Here is a 22,338-nt window from a genome sequence, read left to right as displayed (position 1 = left end):
TGTGATTTTATTGACAACCGCAGTCCATGCCTTCCTCGCTGACCTCATCTCATGCCCTCTCCCCTTCTTGGGCAGAAGGCTTCAGCCACTCCAGGCTGTCTCGCTTCTTGAAAGTGCTAACATCGTCCCCTCTCTAGATCCTCTGCACTTGCATTTAACTGGTTGGTAGGAGACCCGGACTCTGGTCCAATCTTCCTAATATGTGTGACTTTGATCACGATATTCAGCTGATCTGTGCTTTGATTTTGTTGTTTAAACTTGTACTTTACCTGGACAGTTCCTCTGGCTCTAAAATTATCCTCAGTCCTACACTGTCTGATGTATTCTGACTTTTAAAAGACAAGGAGAAAAGTCACTCTTCAAATAAATTTATCAGTGGGTTTATAGGAACTGTTTTGTCAAGGACAGAGTGATAGCTTCAGAACAGAAACGAAGAGAAAGGATAAGGCCTCATAAGGCAGAACTTCCCAACACATGGCTTCCAACTGGGCTCCAGACTAACATCCTAACAGCCCTAACCACAAACATCATGCCAGGCAGTCTACAGTCCTCCCTGGATCCCCACACAATTCCTTAAAAACTCATTTTATAATAGGAAAGCCATCATCTCTTTTAAAATGGAAACTGATAACGTCATCTCACTAAAAACCCTCCCATGGCTTTGCATTGAATTTGCAATAAAGTCCAATCTCCTTTACATAGGCCTCCATGGTCGACCATGATCTATCTGGCTCCTACTTACGTCCCCAAGACCACTTCTCATCACTCATCCTGCTGCGCACTAAGCTGCAAACAGGCTGGCCTTCTCTTCCTAGAACATACTAAACCTTAGTGTCTTTACCCTGTCTGCAAAGCTCTTCCCCAGCTCCATTGTTGGCTAGCTCTTTATCATCCTTCAAATTACGATTTCCATGTCAGTTTCTCACAGAGGCCCTCCTGTCCAGTTCACCCCTGCGATCGTCACAATATACTGTTTCTTCCTTAGCACTTAGTGCAATCTGCTAGAGGTTTCTTTCCCATGTCTCTCACTGAGGTTTGAGTCCTGGCTCTGCCCCCTGTTTGAGGTTTTATCTTGGCCAAGTTACTTAGCCACTCTGAGCTTTATCTCAATATTTATCCCACTGGGCTGTTTTATGAATTAAACTACATGAGGTACATAAAAGCACCCAGAATAGAACCTGGCGTTAAGTAGCAGGGCTCGATAAATGCTAGCTGAATATGGAACATAAGTATCACAAAAGAGGGAAGTGTCAGGAGTATGCGTTCCCCAAAGTTTGGTGTTAACTGCCTTATAAACAACCTGGAGTAACAAGTATACGCTGCATTTTTAGCTTGCAGGAATGCCACAAATTTCTGGAGGATGCAACGAGAAGTTGAGGGAAAGAAGTTGCTAGAAGAGTTTTTCAGTGCGAATAAGCAGAAGAATGCAGGTGAATTACAGTGGGGGCAAATTAATATGAGAAAAACTAAATCGACTGTTCGTTAATTTTTGTGTGTGAGAGAGAAAGAGTGCAAGTGGGGGGTGGGGGAAGGGGCGGAGAGAGAGAGGGAGACACGGGATCTGAAGCAGGCTCCAGGCTCTGAGCTGTCAGCACAGAGCCCGACAAGGGGCCCGAACCCAAGAACCATGAGATCATGACCTGAGCAGAAGTCAGACGCTCAACCGACTGAGCCACCCAGTGGCCCCTAAACAAGTGATTCTTTAAACTATATTTTCTTTTCCTGCCCCTTCCAGAGCTCCTTTCTTGCCAATTTCTCCCCACCTGCACCCCGCCCCCACGCCCACCATGCCCTGTCCAGGTTCTGAGAGAGCCTGACACACGTCAGAATCTCTGTATCAGGACTGGAGCTGCATCCCTGTGGGGAAAGTCAGCCTTCCCAGGTGGTTTAATGCATTCCTCCTGCCTCTCACCCAGAATTTCTTTCTTTTTTTTTTTTTTTTTTTTCAACGTTTATTTATTTTTGGGACAGAGAGAGACAGAGCATGAACGGGGGAGGGGCAGAGAGAGAGGGAGACACAGAATCGGAAACAGGCTCCAGGCTCTGAGCCATCAGCCCAGAGCCTGACGCGGGGCTCGAACTCCCGGACCGCGAGATCGTGACCTGGCTGAAGTCGGACGCTTAACCGACTGCGCCACCCAGGCGCCCCTCCCAGAATTTATTTCTAACAAACTATACTGAGCTAAACCATGTGCTAGAAATTACCAAAACAACCACGCAAGACTGGAAAACCTTTCCCAGAAGATGGCACAATGCAACCTCAAAGACAAAAGATGAACCAGAGTCAGCCAGACAATATAAACCACGAGACAGGAAGTCTCTACCTTAAAAATAGGATACAGTCCAAAAGGTTATGCAAGGCATTTGTCATCTGGGTGGTGAGGTTTCCATATTAGCCATCAAAAGCTTTTCTAATGCATAACCCACCTGCAACTATAGTGTAAAATTATAAATGAACAATGTTACAAAAAATTAGAAATTCTGTGGAGAGAAGCCTTTTGAACTGCAACAACCACACTCACTTCCTTTCCACAACTATAGACAACAGCCAGGAGTCCTGGATTAGCTGGTTTGGGAAAGTACCACACACTGAGAGGCTTCAACACCAGAGAACTGTTTTCTCAGTTCTGGAGACTAAAAGTCCAAGATCAAGGTGTTAGAAGGATTGGTTTCTCCATAGGCTTCTTTCCTTGGCTTGCAGATGACCATCTTCTCTCTGTATTTCACATCATGTTACCTCTGTACATCTCTATAACCAAATTTCCTCTTCCTAGGACACCAGTCGGATTAGGACCCACCCCAGTTAACTTAATTATTTTAACCTAATTATTTCTTTAAAGGCTCCATCTCCAAATACTGTCATATTCTGAAATCTTACAGGTTAGAATTTTAAGCTATGGGTTGTGGGGAGACACAATACAGCCCCTAACACTCTCCAAATAAGACTGAAGTTCAAGCAGGGTGAAGTCTGGTGAGAGTGAGAGGGCATCGGTGGGCTGGGGAGGGGCAGGAGTCCAATGTCAAGGGGTGAGAAGAAACTAAAGGAAGGGATAGTATGCTGAATGCTTACTATATGCTGGGGATTGTACTAATATTTTTTAAATGTTTCTCTCATTTAAGCCTTATAGCATCTGTCAGGGAGGTATTATTATAATTTTAAAAGTCAGGAAGATAGTCTTACAGAGGTAAAATAACTTTTCTAATGTTATTCAAGTCATAACATATGGAGCTAGGATCTAAATATAAGTCTTCCTGACTCCAAAATTCTTTCAAGGATTCCACGTGGCCTCCTGGGCTCTGATTACACACCCCCTTGGCTTCTCTGTCCAGGACAGCCGTTCCTCCTTCGTTGCTCTCACATCCTACTGGCCTGCTTAATACCATGTGGCTCCCTGTCACTTCTGATTCGGGATGCACTGGAGAGCAGGGTTTAAAATGTCCTCTTTGTCACCGTTCTTCCAGCAACTAACTTAAACACAACCTAGAACCAGATCGTTTTACAAACTTTGGACACAAATAACTTAAATATTTGGTCATATTTCAGGGTAGTAGTTGGACCTTGGCTTTCCTGAGTTCTCAATTCAGGAACTGGGGAGGACACTGAACTTCGGGCCCCTAGGACAGGAGTGAGACAGCGATGCAGGAAAGATTAGGAGATGGGACGGGGGTTTGCTGATCCCTCGTCAGCAGTAGCGGGAAAGAAAGATCATTTTTGAGGTCAGCACTCCCCAGTGCACACACCCCTATGGTACGTCTCCCACTTGTAGAAACTGGCCATGAAGACAGACACAACTTTCATCTCTCTGAAATGGTAATTTGTATTTCTTACACATCAAAATCCTCCCAGTTAGAAGTATTTTTCTCTCTCTCAAGAATCTATCTTAGCAACTTGACCATATCACTGCTCCAGATAGCTAAGAAGCTCTAAATCTACAGAAACAGTATAAAATGCAACTTACCCAACTGAAAGCTGGGAACACGCACTTGAATCATTAAGAATGTGTAGGTCTTTCAGTACATCAATTTTTAAAGGGAAGTCCCATGATTTTAACTTTGTCCCATGATTATGGCCCTGAAAAACTTACTGCCACTTTCCCCTTGGCGAAGAGGAGGGCAACTCCTAAATCACGGACTGTACTAAGCAGTGCAGTTAAATAAGGAAATCTGATCTCAGGGTTGGTCCCTTGATCTTTGTGTCCTCCTTTCAAGGCTTACTCAATGGAATCCTATAATCCCCAGTCTCAAATTAAAATAGAAAAGATTCCCCGTGCCAGCAAGTTGTGCAGATCTCAGTGCACACAGAGTTACTCATCCTGTTAGAGAGAATCGTATGGGCCCTCCCTCTTCCACACATGGCCATAATCACCTCAAATACCTACAGTGCCTGGGTCTTTTCAAGACCAACTTCCTCTCTTTCCAATTCCAGATGCCCTTGTTTGGGTTGGGCCTGGCAGGCATGGCTGATTCCTGTGAACCATGCAAGGCTCTAGGAGACACCACACCCCCTGCAAAGTCCCACCTGGTTCCCGCGTAATGGTTGTCCACTATGAGGAAGACAGTCAAATAGGGATTTCAGATCCTGAAAACGTTTCCTACACTGGTCAGAAACAAGGTTGTCAAGTTGGAGGGGCGTTCATGATTACACTGTCCAACGTAAACTATCAGCTTTCCTACACGTTTATATAAATATTTATTTATGGGTAGCAAGCAAAAATGCCACTTGTGGTGTGGTTATTTCCGCACTTAAAAATGTGTATGATAATACAGAAATAATTTTTGTAGTATATCTTTAATGTCATTAGATCAATCTCATGATCTGGTAGAGTCATCACAGGACAATACTGAGAGTGTTTTGTCTTCACTACCAAACATTAGCTGTCTTGATTAAGTAGAAAAATTAATGCTTATTTGCTTCTACAAGGAGACGGGCAACCTTCTAAATCCTCCTACAGTTAGCAACTACATGTCGAGTACTAAATGACCAGGGTAACTATTACACAGTGCATTAATACGTTTAAAAATTAAACAACTATTTCTACGCTTGTGTAAATTCTTTGGCATTTATGCAGTACTCCAGAGGAAGGAACTGTAGAAAGCTGTCATTCCAACCTTTGTGTCTACGAGGCTCATCAGAATAGAATTCACAGCAGCACCCCTGAAGGGAGAAATCAAAAGATTTAAAACAACATCAGCACCAGCCAATAATTCCTGCAGTATTGCACTGGGTCACAATGTCTATTCGCACACGCAAGGGTATCAAAGGGGGACTCATCCTTCAGTACTGAGTCACTGGGAAGCACTATTTTTCCTTGTAACTTCACGGCCACATATTCACATAGTAAACCCACACACACAATCTTTCTTTGATCTCAGCTTGAATTAGTACTTCCCTTCTTACTTGCAAGCAGCCATCCCCTTGCCCTAGACTGCAATTACTCACACGGCACCAGCAGTCTACACCTGACAGTAACTGCAGCAATGTATATTCAGTTGCAGCAAACTTGATACAATTTGACATCATCATAAACTGGCAGTCCGCAGATGAAAAATCTTCACTGCCTCTGCTGTATGATCCATTATATTACAATAGTGCAATAGTATACAAATACCGCCAATCATATGGCAGACATATTCATTCATTCATGTACGTAGGAAGTTCTAAAATTTGTGTACAGAATTGAGTAAGACAGTCATCAATATTTGGACTGAGTCTCTTCCTTGCTCATTGTGTGAGCTGCATCCTGTTTCCTGCCTGGATCTCGCCCCAGTTGTACGTACCGATTTTTGCTTCTGTTTGTAAACCATTTTCACTTACCCTAGGCCTGCAGGCAATACAGATTCGTGAATTGTGTAGTCCCTGTATGGTGGGTAAGGATCTAGTTCATGATTAATACTGTAGGTTACTGAAGCATCCATAGAAACAGGTATGTTTCCCCCAATTCTCCCCGCCAACTCATGTTACCAAGTGTATATACCATTTACACTTGTGAACGTGTTGCTTTTTAAAAAGATAAAATTTCTACCAGTTAGCATGAATGCTCTGGCTACTCAAAAACTGTTGGTGAATTTTAGACTACGTACAGTGGGCCAGCAGCTCTCAACATCTCTGCGTTGGGCGGACCTGATCACCAGCATTTCATGAGGGACACACTCTCCAGGAATGAAGGCTGCCTCATGGGCAAAACGGGATTATTCACAATTCCCAGACCACCAACTTTCCTGCTGGGCCATAAAAGGACAAGGCAGTTAAAAACTGTTACAGTGACATTGGTATGGACCTCACAGATACCTCTGGAGACTTTCAAATCTGGATGTTTACAAGGGCATACATATACAGGCTTCTCTGGAATCACACTTTCATAAAAAAATCACCTGCTAGGGAAACTGTATGCTGAGTCTCAAAAAACAAACCAACAAACAAAAATTAAACTACCATATAATCCAACATTATGTTTCTGGGTGTATACCCAGAAGAACTGATCTCAGGGACTTGAACAGGTATTTACTTGCACACCCATGTTCAAAGCAGCATTGTTCAGAATAGCCGCAAGGTGGAAACAACCTAAATATTCATCAACCAATGAATGGATAAATAAAACGTGGTCTATACATACAATGCAATATTACTGATCCTTAAAGAGGAATGAAATCCTGACACACGCTGCGACACGGATGAACCTTGAAGACATTATGCTTAAGTGAAATAAACAGACACGAAAGAACAAATACATGATCCCACTTATGTAAGTTACCTAGAAGAGTCAAATTCATAGAGACAAAAAGTAGAATGATGGTTGCCAGGAGCCAAGGGGAGAATGGGGACTTATTGCTTCATGGAGACAGAGTTTCAGTTGGAGAAGATGAAAAAAACGCTGGAGATGCATGGTGATGGTGGCCCAGCCATGTGCATGCACTTAATGCCACTGAACAGCACACTTAAAACTGTTAAAATGGCAGAGGGCGGGGCACCTGGGTGGCTCAGTCAGTTAAGTGGCCGACTTCGGCTCAGGTCATGATCTCACGGCTCGTGAGTTCGAGCCCCACGTCGGGCTCTGTGCTGACAGCTCAGAGCCTGGAACCTGCTTCGGATTCTGTGTCTCCTTCTCTCTCTGCCCCTCTCCTGCTCATGCTCTCTCTCTCTCTCAAAAATAAACAAACATTTAAAAAAAAATTTAAAAAACAAAATAAAAGGGCAGATGGCTACAATAGTACATTTATTACGTTACAAATATTTGTTTAACATATATATATTTAAAAAAAATTTTAAGCTTATTTATTTATAAGAACAGGGGAGGGGCTGAGAGAGAGAGAGAGAGAGAGAGAGAGAGAGAGAATCCCAAGCAGACGAAGGGTTCAATCTCACAAACTGTGAGATCATGACCTGAGCCAAGATCTAATTGGACTCAACCTACTAGCCACCCAGGAGCTCCTGAGTTATATATATTTTACCACAATAAAAAGTTTTAAAAAATCACTTGCTCTAGAGCCTATACTCAAACTGAGAAATTAAGGTAATATCCAACTCGAGCTAAAGTTTTCTTTCTCACATCTGGCTGTTTCCACAATTAAGGGTTTTTGTTCTTTAATCTTTTCAGAAAAAGGAACCTCAGAAGTGGTAAATAGAGAACAAACTCTGCTGAGACGTAGATGTCTGGCTAGGCATTTCCAGTGAAATGCTTCATTCATGAGCCTTCCCAGATTCTCAGTGCTTGGGATTCAAAAGAATGTCTGGACAAAATTACAAATTCCACTCCTTCTTGACCTTCTCAATCAATAGGAAGTGGATGAAACTGTGAATGAAAATCCAAGGACCTCAAGGGTCTTGGACCTCCACTTCATACACATATCGGTCTTGGACTGTTAGCCTTAACTCAAAGTTAAATTACGTGCAGCATACTCTGTTCAACAAGGGAGGGGCGCAGGGAAAGGGGAGTTCAAACATTTAGAAGATCTTCCTTTTTTTAATCTAAAAGGGATAAAAAAAATGTCAGCACATCACGGGGAGATTTCAGTCATCTGAAAACTATTAAAACTGAGTCTGAGTGCTTCAAGCAAAATGCATTTCACTTTTCAGTGATTATTTTAACTAGTGCTAATATTTTATATGTTCTAAATTATTTCTAATTGCTCTTTTAAATTTTCAAATGGATTCTACAATTAGTTTTATCAAAATCCTTATCACAGATGATTACACTTCAATATCCAGAAAGGGGGGGAAAAAAAGTATTTGATTGTTGAATTTGTGTCTTAGTTTGCTAGGGATGCCGTAGCAAAGTGCTGCTGACTGGGTGGCTTAAACAATAAAACATTTATTTTCTCACAGTGCTGGAAGCCAGAAATCTGAGATCAAGATGTCAGCAGGCTGGGTCTCCTCCGAGGCCTGGCTCCTTGGCTTGTAGACAGCCATCTTCCCCCTGCATCTTCACATGGTCTTTCCTGTGTACCTGTGTCCAAACTTCCTCCAAGGAGTATTAGAACTCATCCTAATGACCTAATTTTAACTTAACTTAATTTTAAAGGCTCTCTCTCCAAACAAAGTCAGATTCTGAGTTACAGAGGGTTAGGGTTTCAACATGAATTTGGGGGGAGTGAGGGAGGGAATTCAGCCCATAACTTGAAACCATAAAAATATTACAAAGCTGTTTATGAACATCTGAGTGATCAAATAATAAAAAGGTAAAAGAGATAATACTCTCATAAAGGATTCACGTTCTTTGATGCCTAAAATGTCTACCGGGCTCACAAAAGGCTCAAATAAACACGTGTAATTTGTCTCCTTTCATTTGAGCAAAAGTAAGTGTCGAATACTACTGTCTACAATCCTCTGTGTCAGGGAGACATTGTTAGGGCGCTCATTAAATTTTCTGTGGATTATCTACATATAATAAGAAAGTTAAGCTTGCCTAATAGAGTAAAGCCTTCTTAAAATTTGGATTGAATAATTTCAGATTTCCCAGCAATCCACACCCTGGTATATAGGTTTCTTTTTGATACACTTTTAAAATTTGGGGTCTTCAGAGTAGAGTCAGTAATACATTCAAAATAAAAATTCAATATCCACATTATTAAATACTCAGTTCTTATTTTATGTGACATGTATTTGTTGATTCCTACCTCCTCTCTAAGACCCCTTTCCCCCTCCCTCTCCTCCCTTCCCCCCTCCCCCAAGCTTCTCCTTCTCAGTCAGTCTTCTTTCCTGGGTCCTACTCATCTCCTGAACTCTCAATGTTTTGTCTCTACTCACTTTCCATTTATTACCCCGGGTGGGACAAATGTATCCAGTGTTAACTCTTCAAATCCATTTATATGCTGAAGATTCCCAAATATATTCCTCCAGTCCAGACTTTCTCCTAAATGCCCAAGTCACAAATCCAAATGCTCACTCCACATCTCTATTTCAATGTCAACATACCCACCACTGGTCTAAGATCACCTCCTTCTACCTGCAACTTTTCCATCTCAGCTGACTGCCATCCTTGAGGGTGTTTAGCCCCAAAACACTGGAATCCTATTTACTCTTTTTTTTTTTCCACAACTCAGGTAAATAGGTCTGGAAATTCTGTGGTTACTACTTTGAAAATACATCCACTACCCCCATCATGGTTGATATACTATTTTTTCTCACCTGGACTGATGAAGTAGTCTACTTGTTACACAGCAGTAGGAACGATCTTTAAACATAAGTCAGAGTACGTCACTGGAGTACTCAACATCCTGCAATGGATCACTTCTCTCACCCCAAAATCTTCCCAGTGGTCTATGGGGCCCTATATAATCTCTGCCTTTTCCACACACCTTCGACCTTGTCACCTACGTCCCTTGCCCCGTTCCCTCCACTCCAGCCAAAATGATTTCCTTATTCCTCCTCTAACTGCTTGCAGACTCCTGTCTTAGGGCTTTCAGCTGGACTGTTCCATTTCCCTGAGATGCATTTCTTCCTCACACCAGCATGGTTCAATCCCTCAGCATCTCTAGGTTATGGCTCAAATTTCATGAGCGCCCTTCTCCCCACTGCTACCATATTTAAAACGTGAATCTTCCACTGGCATTCCCAATCCTCTTTGCCTTGCTTTTTGTCGTGACACTTAGGTCATAGAAGCTACTTACTTAGGTTTCTTATTTGTTCTCCCTACCCCTGCAACTAGAATGTTAACTTTTAGAGCAGCAAATATTTTTGAATGAATGAATAAATTAAAAGGGCATTCTTTAAATCATGGATGGTTGAAACGTACTCAATTCTTGGATTTGGTAATTATTTGTTAAATGCACGTTTGGGGGGGGGCCTATAATGAATCCCTACTCCCTACCCCCTTCCGACTGACATCCTGCTCTCAGTTCTTAGCTCTTAGTATGTCCTAGTCCTGGAATAGGCGACATTTCATTAAAAATACGCTATGATCCAAGCCTGATTAAGGCAAACCTGTCTCTCTCCTTCACCCCTGCACATTCACTGACCTCCCTAGAGATGCCCTGGATAATCATTGGTCGTAGTTAAGTACATAAATCTCTTACTGTCTTTCTTCCTAAAACATGTCATATGGACTTGCCTACTTAGAAATAAATTCGATCACAGATTAGCCCCTGAAGTTTGGAGCAGGCTTATGACTTCCAGTTTGCAGCTCATAATAGAAATCTCTGACCTTGTCTGTAAGTGGTATCAGGTGTCTCTCATGACACCTTGACATCAGCTGTTTTGCGGCAGGCTGCTTTTCCCATTTGTACCCCCAAAGCGAATAGCATGTGCAGTAGAGAGACTATATTTTAAGGCACACCATCTTTCATATCCCTACAAATTTGGTGAGAAGCCACACTTCAGATTCCTCTACCTACAACTTTGAGATGACTCTTGGGCCCCCAAAAAGATCAGGGACAGACTCCTGTCTGAATTTTAAGACACCTCATTTGAAACACACCCTTCAAATACGGTGAAAATCCAATGTTTACATAATGCAACTAACACAGAGGCAGAAACTTGATTTTTTTCTCTCTATAAGAAAATACATAACCATGACAAAGCATTTCAGTTTTCCAAATTTCACTGAATTATAATCCAATAAGCCTATAAAGTTCTTGGAAATACATGAACTGCTTTTTACAAGGATTATATCTATCATAAGATGATCATGAAGACAAAGTGCCTTAAAACTGCTGCATTCTTTGGATATTGGTTTTAAAGGACATTTAAAGAACAAGTTTTTTTTTTTTGTTGTTTACTGGTGTTTATTTTGCTGATGCACTCCTCTGGAGCACTCCTCTGCTCCTGTAGGGTGGCAATGCTCGTGGATAAATCCAGAGAGGTCAAATTAAGTATAACAGGAATGCTTAATTTACACTTCACAGGAGGGGAAATTTCGGGATGCCGCGGAGAAATACTGACAAAGAAATAAAACTCAATCATCTATAAAAGCCCTTCTCTGTCATTTGCATTTTTAAAATGTAATCACCAACATGTCTAAAATGAACTGCCATCAAGTACGCATTTCAGAGTGCAGAGAAGCGCTAAATGAAAAATGCGGCATGTAGTTTTCGCTGAAGAGTGCCTCCAAATAAAAATGGATTTTGTAACATTTCTGGCACTAATATTGATAATTGAATTTAAAAGTCGCAGCCAGATGAAAAGTCAAGTGAGGGAAAATGCTACACAAACGTTTCACAATGTGACATAATTCTGAAAGGAACAATTTCAAGCAATCGTGGTTTGTTACTTTACTGCTACCATATGCTTCTTAAGAAATCAGGTCACCTACCTCCTCCCTGCTGCCCTGGCCCCACCCCCTGCCCTGCAAATTCCACCTTTTTGCACTCTCAGCTTTGACTGAGATAAAAATTAAGATCTTATGATAAATTACCCTTAAGGGAATTGAAAGATATTTCAACGGTTTTCTAACGAACTATGAAAGAAATTAATTCAATTATGTCCTACTTTTATTATTAGTTCTCTGTGGTACCTCTAAGTGGTAATATAAAGTCATCGGGTTCCACATCATATTGAGACTGTCTTTCCAAACGATCTTTCTTTGGAAAACTGTTTTCCCAACAGAGAACATTAAGGATCTCTGCCGTGTTCTAATATATCATTCTGCAAGTTAGTATTTCTACAGTCATGACAAACAGTGCTGGGGTCTCAGGGGACTCATGAACTCACCACTTCCTAGAGAAAAGGAGGCTGAGGGATGTGATACAGCCATCAAAATACATGAAAGCAGCACTATAAATTATAAAATGTAAGTCCTGCTTCCATCACGAAAAAGCACAAATTTCCCATCAAGACAAAAAAGTAAAAGCAAACAAAAACATTCATGAGAATTTTCTCACTGAGAGCTCATCCACGTTCATTTCTGGGATATGTGACTTTTTTTTTTTTTTTTTTTTGGTCTTCCTGGCACTTCTTCCTACCATGGAAGCCAGAAAGATCAAACACCTGCTCTTGCCGAACCCTGCTGCCTGGGACACGGGCACAACAATCTCAGCTCGGCCAGCCGATGCTCCTGGAATCATCTTTACAGAGTCCTAGGGAGCGGTGGTGGTAGTTCCTGCACTCCTTGAGGGCAGGCCACCAGGACGGCGGCTCCCACAAAAGGCCATTCCTCTGGTACGATGTCAGCTTCGCTTCACCCACCTGTTCTTGGGTTTTGCCTATTTTCTAAGCTAGTTTCTACAGTCTTTCCATCAATGGAAAGGAGTTGTTTTCAGGAAGTTCTCTGCTTCCTCAGGTTCATCCACCACATCACACGCCCTGAGCTGGGAGCACAGTAAAAGCTGCCCAGGCATCAGGTAGGAAAGGACAGAGCTGAAAGAGCCACATAGTTCATAGCAGGAGCAGGAACTGCAGGTCGTAATTCTACTCTGAGATATTTACATGTGGTCAGATTCATAATATAATTAGAAATTCATTACTACCGAATGCTCTCCATCAGCTCTTTTTTTTACCTACTTTATTGATTATTCGTTCATGCTGGCCCAGCAACCAATTCGTAGGCTCATAGGAGCAGGGAATTTTGTTTTCCATTTCTGCTTTCCTACCTCTTGGCTAGGGGGGTGGCATTCTGAAAGGGAATAACCCCTCTCCTTCTGCCCAAGCCAGACAGAAGGGTTCAGGGTTCCCCACCCCTGCCCCGAGGTACTTTTTTTCCTAGCTATTAGGAAAAGATCTCCATTAAGTTTTCCTCTAAATCACCTCCGTAGGGGAAAGGGCCTGGCACATAACACGATTCAATAATGCTTTTGAATGAACCCTACTCAAACCCCTCTGACGCTGACTTCTTTCTAATGTTGCGGAAATGTTCCATCTCTAGAGACGATTAATTGCCGTGATTTAAGAAAGCATCCCTTTAGCTTTTGTTTAATTACTGGAAACACTGGAGCACGTATTTAATTTAACGGCATGGGTGACATTCTCAGTAAGTACTCAACAGTAAACTTTCTACAACAAGCCTTAGTTTAAATTGACTTTTTACTGCTGAATCCTATTCTTTGACTCATTTACATTATGCAATTGTGTGTTTACACATTAAAAATGGATAGAATAAGGCTTATTAAAAATCACAAAGAGATCAATTCATCCAACAATTATGGAGCACCTCTACATGCTAATCACTGCGATGACTGTTGTCTCTATCATACAAAACATGTTCTCTCTAACAAGATTTAATAGCAAGCAGTAATGCTGCGTCACTGAATACATCAAAAGAAAAAGAATTTTCTGACACACCAAATGGAACCAAGAAGGCATTAAGCAGAGTCTTCTTTTCTCCTACCTTCCCAGGGACCATTTATATGAAAGTCAAATGGTAGCACCGATCAAGAATTTGGAACATACATATTTGATTTTAGATTTGAAGAAATGTTGAGTTTTTAATCCCTCTTTCCTATAATTTAAAATCTTCAAATGATTTGAGACGCCCAAGAAGTCACACACCTGATATTACTGCATCATTATTGTCAGAGAAATAGTTTCTGAGTGATTTATGCATTAAATATTTACATCAGTTTTCTACAGATGTACCCTCTGTGTCCTTTAAAGCTATTTTAGTAATTATAGATGGTAACACTTGTATTCACAAGATCATCTACCTGTAGTTTTTTCAAAAAAAAGCTTTAGTGTCCTGTAATTTTTTTCAAATGATAGTTTACCAAAAACAAGACCACACTTCTATCTCTGTGTGGCTCAAATTCAACTCATGATGGAAGGTAATTTAGAGCCCCGTTCAGTCTCCATCCTTGAGCTTGCAATGACCTTGAATTAATGGTCGACCATAGCTTAAGAGTATCCAAGTATTAGATTTTATATATTCTCTCCTTAAGGATGCTTGTTTAAAAGAAGGAAAACATGATTGTGTATCTCTCACACTGATCTCTAAGTATGCAGACTAATTCATCTGATTCTTGTACATCTTCAATAATCACTGTGGAATATAAGAGAATGCAATCATTTCTGAGGATTGCTTATTAATCAAGACTTTCAAAACAGTGAGTAAGCCCCCATTATTCTAATGGGCTCACTTCTTAACAAACTCCAGACTAAGCAATCTCCTGCCTAAGGGCCAAGTCTAGCCAGCCAACTATTTTTGTAAACAAACTTTCATTGGAACAGTCATACCCACTTGTGAAGGTATTGTCTGAGGCTGCCTTTTTGCTGCAACAGCAGAGTTGAGCAGTTGTAACTATCTGACCCAAACTATACATCATTCTAAAAATCTAAAACCATTTTGTAAAGGCTGTTGGCTCACTTTCAGCTGTGTTAACTCTTATTAAACGACAACAAAGTTTAACAGAGTTGCTAAATAACTCTAGAGAGATCTGGTGGGGGGTTTGAAGGGAAAGCGAGACATTTTAACATTCGTACCAGGGCGGCTGAAGTCACAGCTGACACCTTCATTGGTTAATTTGGAGAAAGGACACAGAGCTCAAACATTTACCTTCACCTACAGATGTCGGAGGGAGGGGGTTGGCCTAGATAATCTCTAAGCTATTCAAGCTTCATGATTGCTTCAAATGACTTAAGTAAAGCCATAAGCAAACTCAGAACCATGAGTACACAACTGAATAATAAATGTTTCATGGCACCTGCCTGAAGTGACAGCAGGGAAGTAATACATTTTAGAAAAACGGAAACCAGGATGGCTAAAAGAGGGTATGTGGAAGTTTCTCGTACTCTTCCTGAAGCTTTTCTGTAAGTTTGCAATTGTAACAAAAAAGTAGAAAGATAGTTAAAACCACTTTTGCATGTTTGCACTTAAAAGGGAAAATTTCTGTTACCCTCCTCAACAAGCGAAGTTAACACAATAACTGCCAAAATGGTTTTGTAAAACATACAAAGCATGTCCGGTACGTCTGTGGAACCACGCAGGGCTGAGGCTGCGGACCACCCTTATTCCAATTCTGCATCCTACATTTTACCCTTGGTACCTGTCTTACTTTATGGAAGATGAGCTAACTAACACCAAAGGGATCAAAATACAGAATAGACACAAAAGAAGCCGAGGTGGAGAGAACAGTAGGAAAGAGAGCGAAGGAAAGAGGAAGCAATACTGTGAATAAAAGATCCTAGTTAGTCAACAAACTATATCAACATGTTCCGACTGTTCACAAGTATTAGCAGACCTCTTTGATGTTTTCTTTGGCAGAATAGGAAGGAAACTTACTGAGAACCCTTGACTCATACAATATAAATACATCCTATGTACTTTATATGTGCATATTCCAAGAAGAGATAGGACTTTAATTTTTATAAAATACAAACATCACGCTAACTGAACAAGTGCCTAGAGAGCCACACACATTCACATTGTTAAATATAGAAACTAACTGTAATGAGAATCATTATCTCCGGTTTCCAAGGATACCAAGATAAGCACTACTCCTAAATTGCAGTTCATTCAGCAAAGGGCACAGAGTAATTTATATTCAGGGTCATCCTCAGCTGACAGCAGATGTAAAAGGGGGACTAGGGTAAATCACCCGGTTTATATTATTCTATTCTGTTGCCTACTCTGGTTTCCAGTTACCACCACCCTCTGGTCCCAACCCTGGCCAATGTTTTCTGGGTGAAATTTGGAAAATCTGATTGTAAATATCAACTTCCCACAGGAGAAGAACCCACAAAGGGCAGGGCAGTCTGAGATGTGATTAATGCGGGGGGGGGGGGGGGAGGGTGAGGAAGGCTGGAATTCCCACTTGCTTTGTTTATGGAAAGGAGAGGAGGCTGGTTTTGTGTGTCTGTCTCACCAGTTGCCACCCCTCCCAGTGCCTCTAAAGGAACTGTACAGTTAATTTCAACTTCCCACTCAACCAAGGCTGTCTATCCAAGCTATTAGAGCTTACCACTCCTAAGCTGCCATAGTTTCTAGAAGGAAATTCACCTTCAATTTGTTCTGTCTTCTAGACTCCACAATGTAGACTTTCCTATGATTATTATTTTTGTTTCTATAGTAACAAAAATATAAAAACTACTTTCTGACAACCTCAGAGATATGGCCTCGGCATCATTTCTTTGTTTATTCAAGACCATTTATTGATTGCTTTCAACATGACAGGCATCGTACTCGGGCAGACAGGCAGTGACAAGCGATGATAGGAAACTTCACTTGGATCACCTGGGAAATAATCACAGGCCATGTCATGTAGGCAGTTTAAAAAGAGGGATTCTCCCTCTTCGTCAAATTTTCACTTACTACCATGGTGATATAGATTTCATGGACATTTTAGATTTATCTTAAACTATCAGAAAGTATATATAAAAATCTGATCCCAATGTAACTATGATTTTTTTCATCTATTCTTCCCCTATTACCTATCTATCCAATACGGTAAGACTTCCCACGTAGCACTTGAGCCAGGACGGAAGTAGCTGCAAGGAGAGAAAAGCTCTGCCTGCCTTCATAGGCTTCCTGCTGATGGACAGGACACAGTGGATCAGGCTAAGCTTCTTAGCTTAATGTGATGATGGAGGGAAATATGCGCCTGTTTTTTGTTGCTGTTGTTTCTTACATGTTTATTTATTTTTGAAGGAGAGGGAGACAGAGCATGAGCAGGGGAGGGGCAGAGAGAGAGGGAGACACGGAATTCGAAGCAGGCTCCAGGCTCTGAGCTGTCAGCACGGAGCCCGACGCGGGGCTCGAACTCCCGGACCGCGAGATCATGACCTGAGTCAAAGTTAGACACTAAACCAACTGAGCCACCCCGGACCCTCCTTTAAAACAAAAAAAAAAAAACAACTTTTTTTTTACCACTCAACCCTTTTAAAAAAAAGATTCACTGCTTTTGTACTGAAATCGTTTTCACACTCAATACATAATAGTATCACATTTAAAAACTATACGAAACGGGCAGTTAGTCTCAATTCTCTTAAAAGTTGTGTCAGTCATTATTTTGGTATACTATCGTGACACCTATTTCTTACAAGGAGCAACATTTTGAGGTAAGATGGCTTCAGACAAGATTCTGTGACTCTTGAAAGTTCTGAAATGCTTTAAGTTGATAAGGTCGAATTAAACAGGCCACTATTTAACCTTTCTCCTTGTCCCACCAGAAGCTAGAGCTCTGTATGACAAAAACGTAGGCACTTTCTCTGGTGAAACGACAAACACAAAAAAGCATTCACAAGTCCCCGGCAGAAAGGTCATCCTCTTTTAATACCTTTTCTGATAGCACAGACCAGCTTTCACAAACCTCTGAAGGCAGAAGCCCGCTCACGGCTACGACTGTAACGTCTAAACTACGGTCTTGCGTATTGCACACGTCTTGGAGGATACTTTCTGATGGCTCGCCCGCCTTCAGCCTCCTGAGGACTAGAAAGTGTACAACTGGCAATCCCCAAATCATAAAAGCAAAAACAAACGACAAAAACAAACACCCAAAAGCCCCTGAGAGCTGTCACAATTTTTTTTTTTTTTAAGTGGATTAAGGACAACCAGGAAAGGGCAGCTCTGACACCCGAGGCCGAGGCCACCATCCCCCGCGCGGGTCTGGCGCAGCCCGAATCCTGGGCCCAGCCGGGAGCCCTCCAGCCTCCAGCGCAGCCTCCGCGGGCCTCACCTCTCGACGGAGGCTGCTGGCAGCGGGCACCGCGATTCTCCCCGGTGCGGTCCCGCCGAGGTAGGGGGGTGTGGCTGGGGTGGCCGCGGCTAGCGGAAGGCGGAGGGGCGGCTCGGCTGCGGAGTAGAGGTGACACCGTAACCGGAGTTGTAAGGGGGAGGCGAGGGGAGCGGAGCGAGGCTGCCCGGAGGCTGGCTTCGGCCGCCGTGGCAGCGCCGGGGTGGGGGCCGCGGGGGCGCACGGGGGTCTCGGGGTGCGGAGAGTGTCAGCGCCGCTGGGTGCGTCGGGGGTCCCGGCGTCCCGGGACGGTCGAGGCGGCCGCGTTGCGGGCGGAGGGCGCGCGGGGAGGCCGCCCACAGGTCGGCGCCCTCCCTCCGGGGACGCGCGGGGTGGGCCGGGGGCGGCGGGGGTCCGTGCGGGCGCGGCGCGCACTCACCTATGCACAGCTGGATGGCGTAGGCGTAGTAGGACCAGCCGAGCAGCAGGCTGATGAACACCACCGGGATCCAGTAGAGCACCCGCCGGCACCGCCGCCTGACGCTGCCCGGGCCCGAGGGCGCCATCTTCCAGCCGCATCCACCTGCCCAGCTCCGCCGCCGCCGCCGCCCGCGGGCCTGGCTCCGGGGCGGGCTGGCCGCGCCCCGCGCTCCCGGCGGGACGGGCCCGGGGGCGGCGGCCGGTTGCGCTGCGGCCACTGCCGCCGCCGTGGCGCTAAGTCCCCATCCCGCAGCCCCGAGCCAGCGCCGCGGACTCCCGGCTCCTCAGCCCGGGTGGAGGCGGAGGCAGCGAGAGGAGGGCGAGGAGGAGGAGGAGGAGGAGGAGGAGGAGGAGGAGGAGGTGGAGGAGGAGGAGGAGGGGGGAGGGCGAGGAGGGGGAGGATCGGAAGGAGGAGGCGGGAGTCTCCGCCCCGCCCCCGCCCGTCCCCGCCCCTCCGTCCCCCGGCTGCCTCCTCCCGCCGGGCCCGCTGCGCCCTCGGGCGGCCACCCCTGCGCCCCGGGGCCCCTCGCGGCCCCGCGCCCCCTCGCCGCTGCCCCCCCCCAACCAGGGGCGCCCGCGGTGGGAGTGAAGGAGCCCATCTCGGCCCTCCCGCCTCCCCCTTGGAGCCTGGCTTCGGGGTAGAGAGGAGGAGGCGGGCGCCACGGCTCGGGTCGGCGGCACTGGCTGCGGGCGTCGGGCGAGGGGCGAGGGAGCCACCCCAGCCCCCGCTGGCGCCCGCAACTCGGGGCCCCGTCCGGGAGCTGCAGCGGCCACACTTCGCGCAGACACGCGCGCGGGGGAGGGGAGGGTGACAGAACCGACCCGGGAAGCTGGCCTTGGGCGCACGGGACCCCTCACCTGCCGAGGCAGGTAGGGAGCCGGTGGCCCACCGGGATAGACGCGCCACTAGAACGCCTTCAGGCGCTGAGGCAAGGGTCCCTCCCGGGCGTGGAAAATTCTCTCTTCAACTTGTGGGTCCAGGTAAACAGGCAGAGGGCAGCAAGGGCGGGGCCGATTGTCCAGACCTGCTGAATTGTCGTTTTGGGGGGCGACGAAGCGTACTTTGCCACATGGTTTTGGGGGGACGAAGGGGGGCCGCGGTGCACCCCTCGGAAGGGTTGCGGGGCTGTCTGCTGGCGTGCAAGGGGACCGTGGAATGAGGAAGAAGCCCTGTGGTTGTGCATCCAGAGATGACCGGAGTTAGAATCACAGATGACTTGCTCTGGGAATCTGAACTCTTTTGTCACGTTACTTAGTGATTATGCATCACCATGCCCACCGCCGCCTGACACCGGAGTCCCGGGGTTCTTCCGTGGACTCTTTTCCCCCCCAGCCCATTCTTCACTACCATGCCTTCTTTTGTGGCGGCAATTCTAAATTTAGCATGTAGCTGGGTCTGGAGTGGTTGCTGAAAATCGTGGAGGGAATTCTAAAGGCAGTGAGACCAAAGCCCTAAAACACGAATGCTTCTGAGATTGTTTGCTTTTTAGCCTTCCTCTGATTCTGAACGCACCGATTCCAAAGGGAGACACCTCAATAAATGTACTGTATCTGAATTATATACATAATGACCATGTCTAGTGTGCACAATTTTACTTAACATTAAAGAATGTATGTATTTAGGCCACACAGCAACCATATGGAATGAAAAAAAAAAAAGGGTTCTGAATGGCATAAATTCAGTCAAAGAAATTTCAGTTCTGCCTTTGCGATTATTTTTCTGTTGATTAAAAAAGCAAGCTACTCTCTCCTGAAATAGCTACTATATCTCACACATACACACACACACACACACACACACACACACACACACCTCTTCACACTTCTATTCAAAAATGCAGAGAAAACGCCAGTCAAGTTTCTGTGGGATTTTAAATAATTGAAATGAGAACATTTCTGTCCCAGTGAATCATTTTATTTTGGTGCAGCACCTAATACCCTTTATTCGGTATCCTGTAGGGTAGATTAGTATGAAAACATAACTTCCATGGAATCTTTAACTTTTCCCATGAATAGCAACCCTATGCTCCCACCAGAAGAATCTAAAAGACAAAAAATAAAAGTCCCTACTAGTGAAGTGAGTAGCCGCATTTGGGCAGCAAGCCGGTAAAAACAGACTCAACAGCCGCCGCCCCCGCCTGCCGTCCTCCCTGATTGCCTGCGTGTGTGGCATTAGCAGCAGCGTGCTGAGGGCCAATTTTAATGCCCTTTGCCTCATTATTAATGTCAAAGACTCCTTCGTGGACTCCACCCCACCAAGACTAGCAAATCTGTGATGGAAGAAGGTCACCGATGATTCCTAAGGAATGAAATGCAAAGTCACACTTCCCATATGGGAGCAGTAGAATAAAGTACAAATTGAACCTGATTAGCTAGCAGATGCTGTTCCTCTCCTAATCGTTTTACCAGGGTCTGGAGGTCCAAAATGCAATAGGATCACACAGTTGACGTATCTTTTATCCCTTTGGAAGAATGTGTAGGTGTAACATCTTTGAAGGAGTCTACGTTGTTATTACGTATCTAAAATGTTAAGTGTTCTCATTTGTAATAAATATTTGAGGAATAATCCCAACCTACTTTTAGCCATTTTAAGAATACTACTATTACTGGGCTCTTCAAGGATATCACTCTTATCTTAAAAAAAAAAAAAAAAAAAAGAATGTAGCCCAGGAATAATCATCTCCAAAGTCACACGATGACAAGACTTATCTCTGCCTAGGCTCTAATTAGGCCGGCATAAGCATGCATTCACAAACGTAAGCTTTGGGTTGAGTACCCAATCTCTAGATGTTAGGATCTAGTAAGAGTGGAGGTAAAGCTTTAATTTCAGAATAGAGAGGCTTTGATTTTTTTTTTTTTTGCCTTATTTAAGGCTGTGCATCAACAGGAAGACAATTTGAAGGTCATAGACAATTAAGAAACTTCACTAGAGACTCTTTCACTAGAAGTACAGAAGGTTCAACTCACAAATTTTAGATATTCAATCATTACATCAAATTGTGAATTTCATGTGATAATTTTGATAAAACTGCTATGGCCATGTATGAAAAAGAGAGTCAGCTACAGCGAAAGAAGGAGAGGGCAACACTAATGGAAAGGGAATGGCCAGGCAAGCAGGAAGCCAAAGGCTTCCTTACCAGGCCCAGCCAGACCCTAGGAACGATAATTCCATCCTTACCAGGCCTCTGCCTAGATGCTCCACCCACTCAGTCGTTTATCAAAGTCATTCACCTCCAAAATTTCAAAATCTCTATTATCAGACCCTGTTCCCACAAAGGAAACTTGATTTTCCTCTTCTGTCTCCAGTCAAGTACTTTGAACCACTCCCCCCCATTCTGTAGTCCCCAGTCTCAAATCTATTTTACTATCATTGTTAAGACTCCAAATCTTCCTCCTTCTTCCGGAGCCAGATTAAAATGTTCACTTACTTCCTTTCAGAGTGTGAATCAAGAATACCATGGCAACCGAGCCTGGGGAGCCATGGACCCATCCTGGGTCTTGGACCACCATTCATGCTGTCTATCCTCTACCTTAGGTATGACCTACCTTAGGTCATCTTTTGAGCAAAACCACGCACCAGCAACGTTATTAGGTCACTGGCTTGATAGTTTCTCTTTGCTTCCAGAAGTGTTCTTGGAGGGAAACATTGCATCTTTGAAGTGTCAAGTCGATTTGATTACTCTCAGGTATGTGAGAAATGGATTGTATTGATATTGCTATTAGGATATGGTACGTGATAAATACCGCCTCCGACATTTACAAGGACAGAAAGGAGTGAAGTTGAGATCTGGATGCATTCCTTTACTTAGGATTCTCCCATCCTTC

The 22,338-nt window shown here is 44.1% G+C and overlaps 1 protein-coding gene across 1 annotated transcript in view; it reads right to left on the bottom strand.

Moving 5' to 3' along the window:
* The window catches only part of ZDHHC2 (zinc finger DHHC-type palmitoyltransferase 2), a 69,407-nt gene extending 50,808 nt beyond the window's left edge, over window positions 1–18,599 (bottom strand). Inside the window, exon 1 of the mRNA XM_047091956.1 lies at window positions 18,473–18,599. Within this exon, the coding sequence (XP_046947912.1) occupies window positions 18,473–18,599 (127 nt within the window). The remainder of the gene's footprint in view (window positions 1–18,472) is intronic.
* Window positions 18,600–22,338: the final 3,739 nt, after the last annotated feature.

This window comes from Lynx rufus, unplaced genomic scaffold (genome assembly GCF_022079265.1).
Source record: "Lynx rufus isolate CCGP_SWC_20201006 ecotype Redwood Valley unplaced genomic scaffold, mLynRuf1.p SCAF_3, whole genome shotgun sequence".
NCBI classification, from domain to species: Eukaryota; Metazoa; Chordata; class Mammalia; order Carnivora; family Felidae; genus Lynx; species Lynx rufus.
The sequence above is the reverse complement of the archived record's forward strand: the minus strand, read 5'-3'. Positions and strand labels throughout refer to the sequence as shown.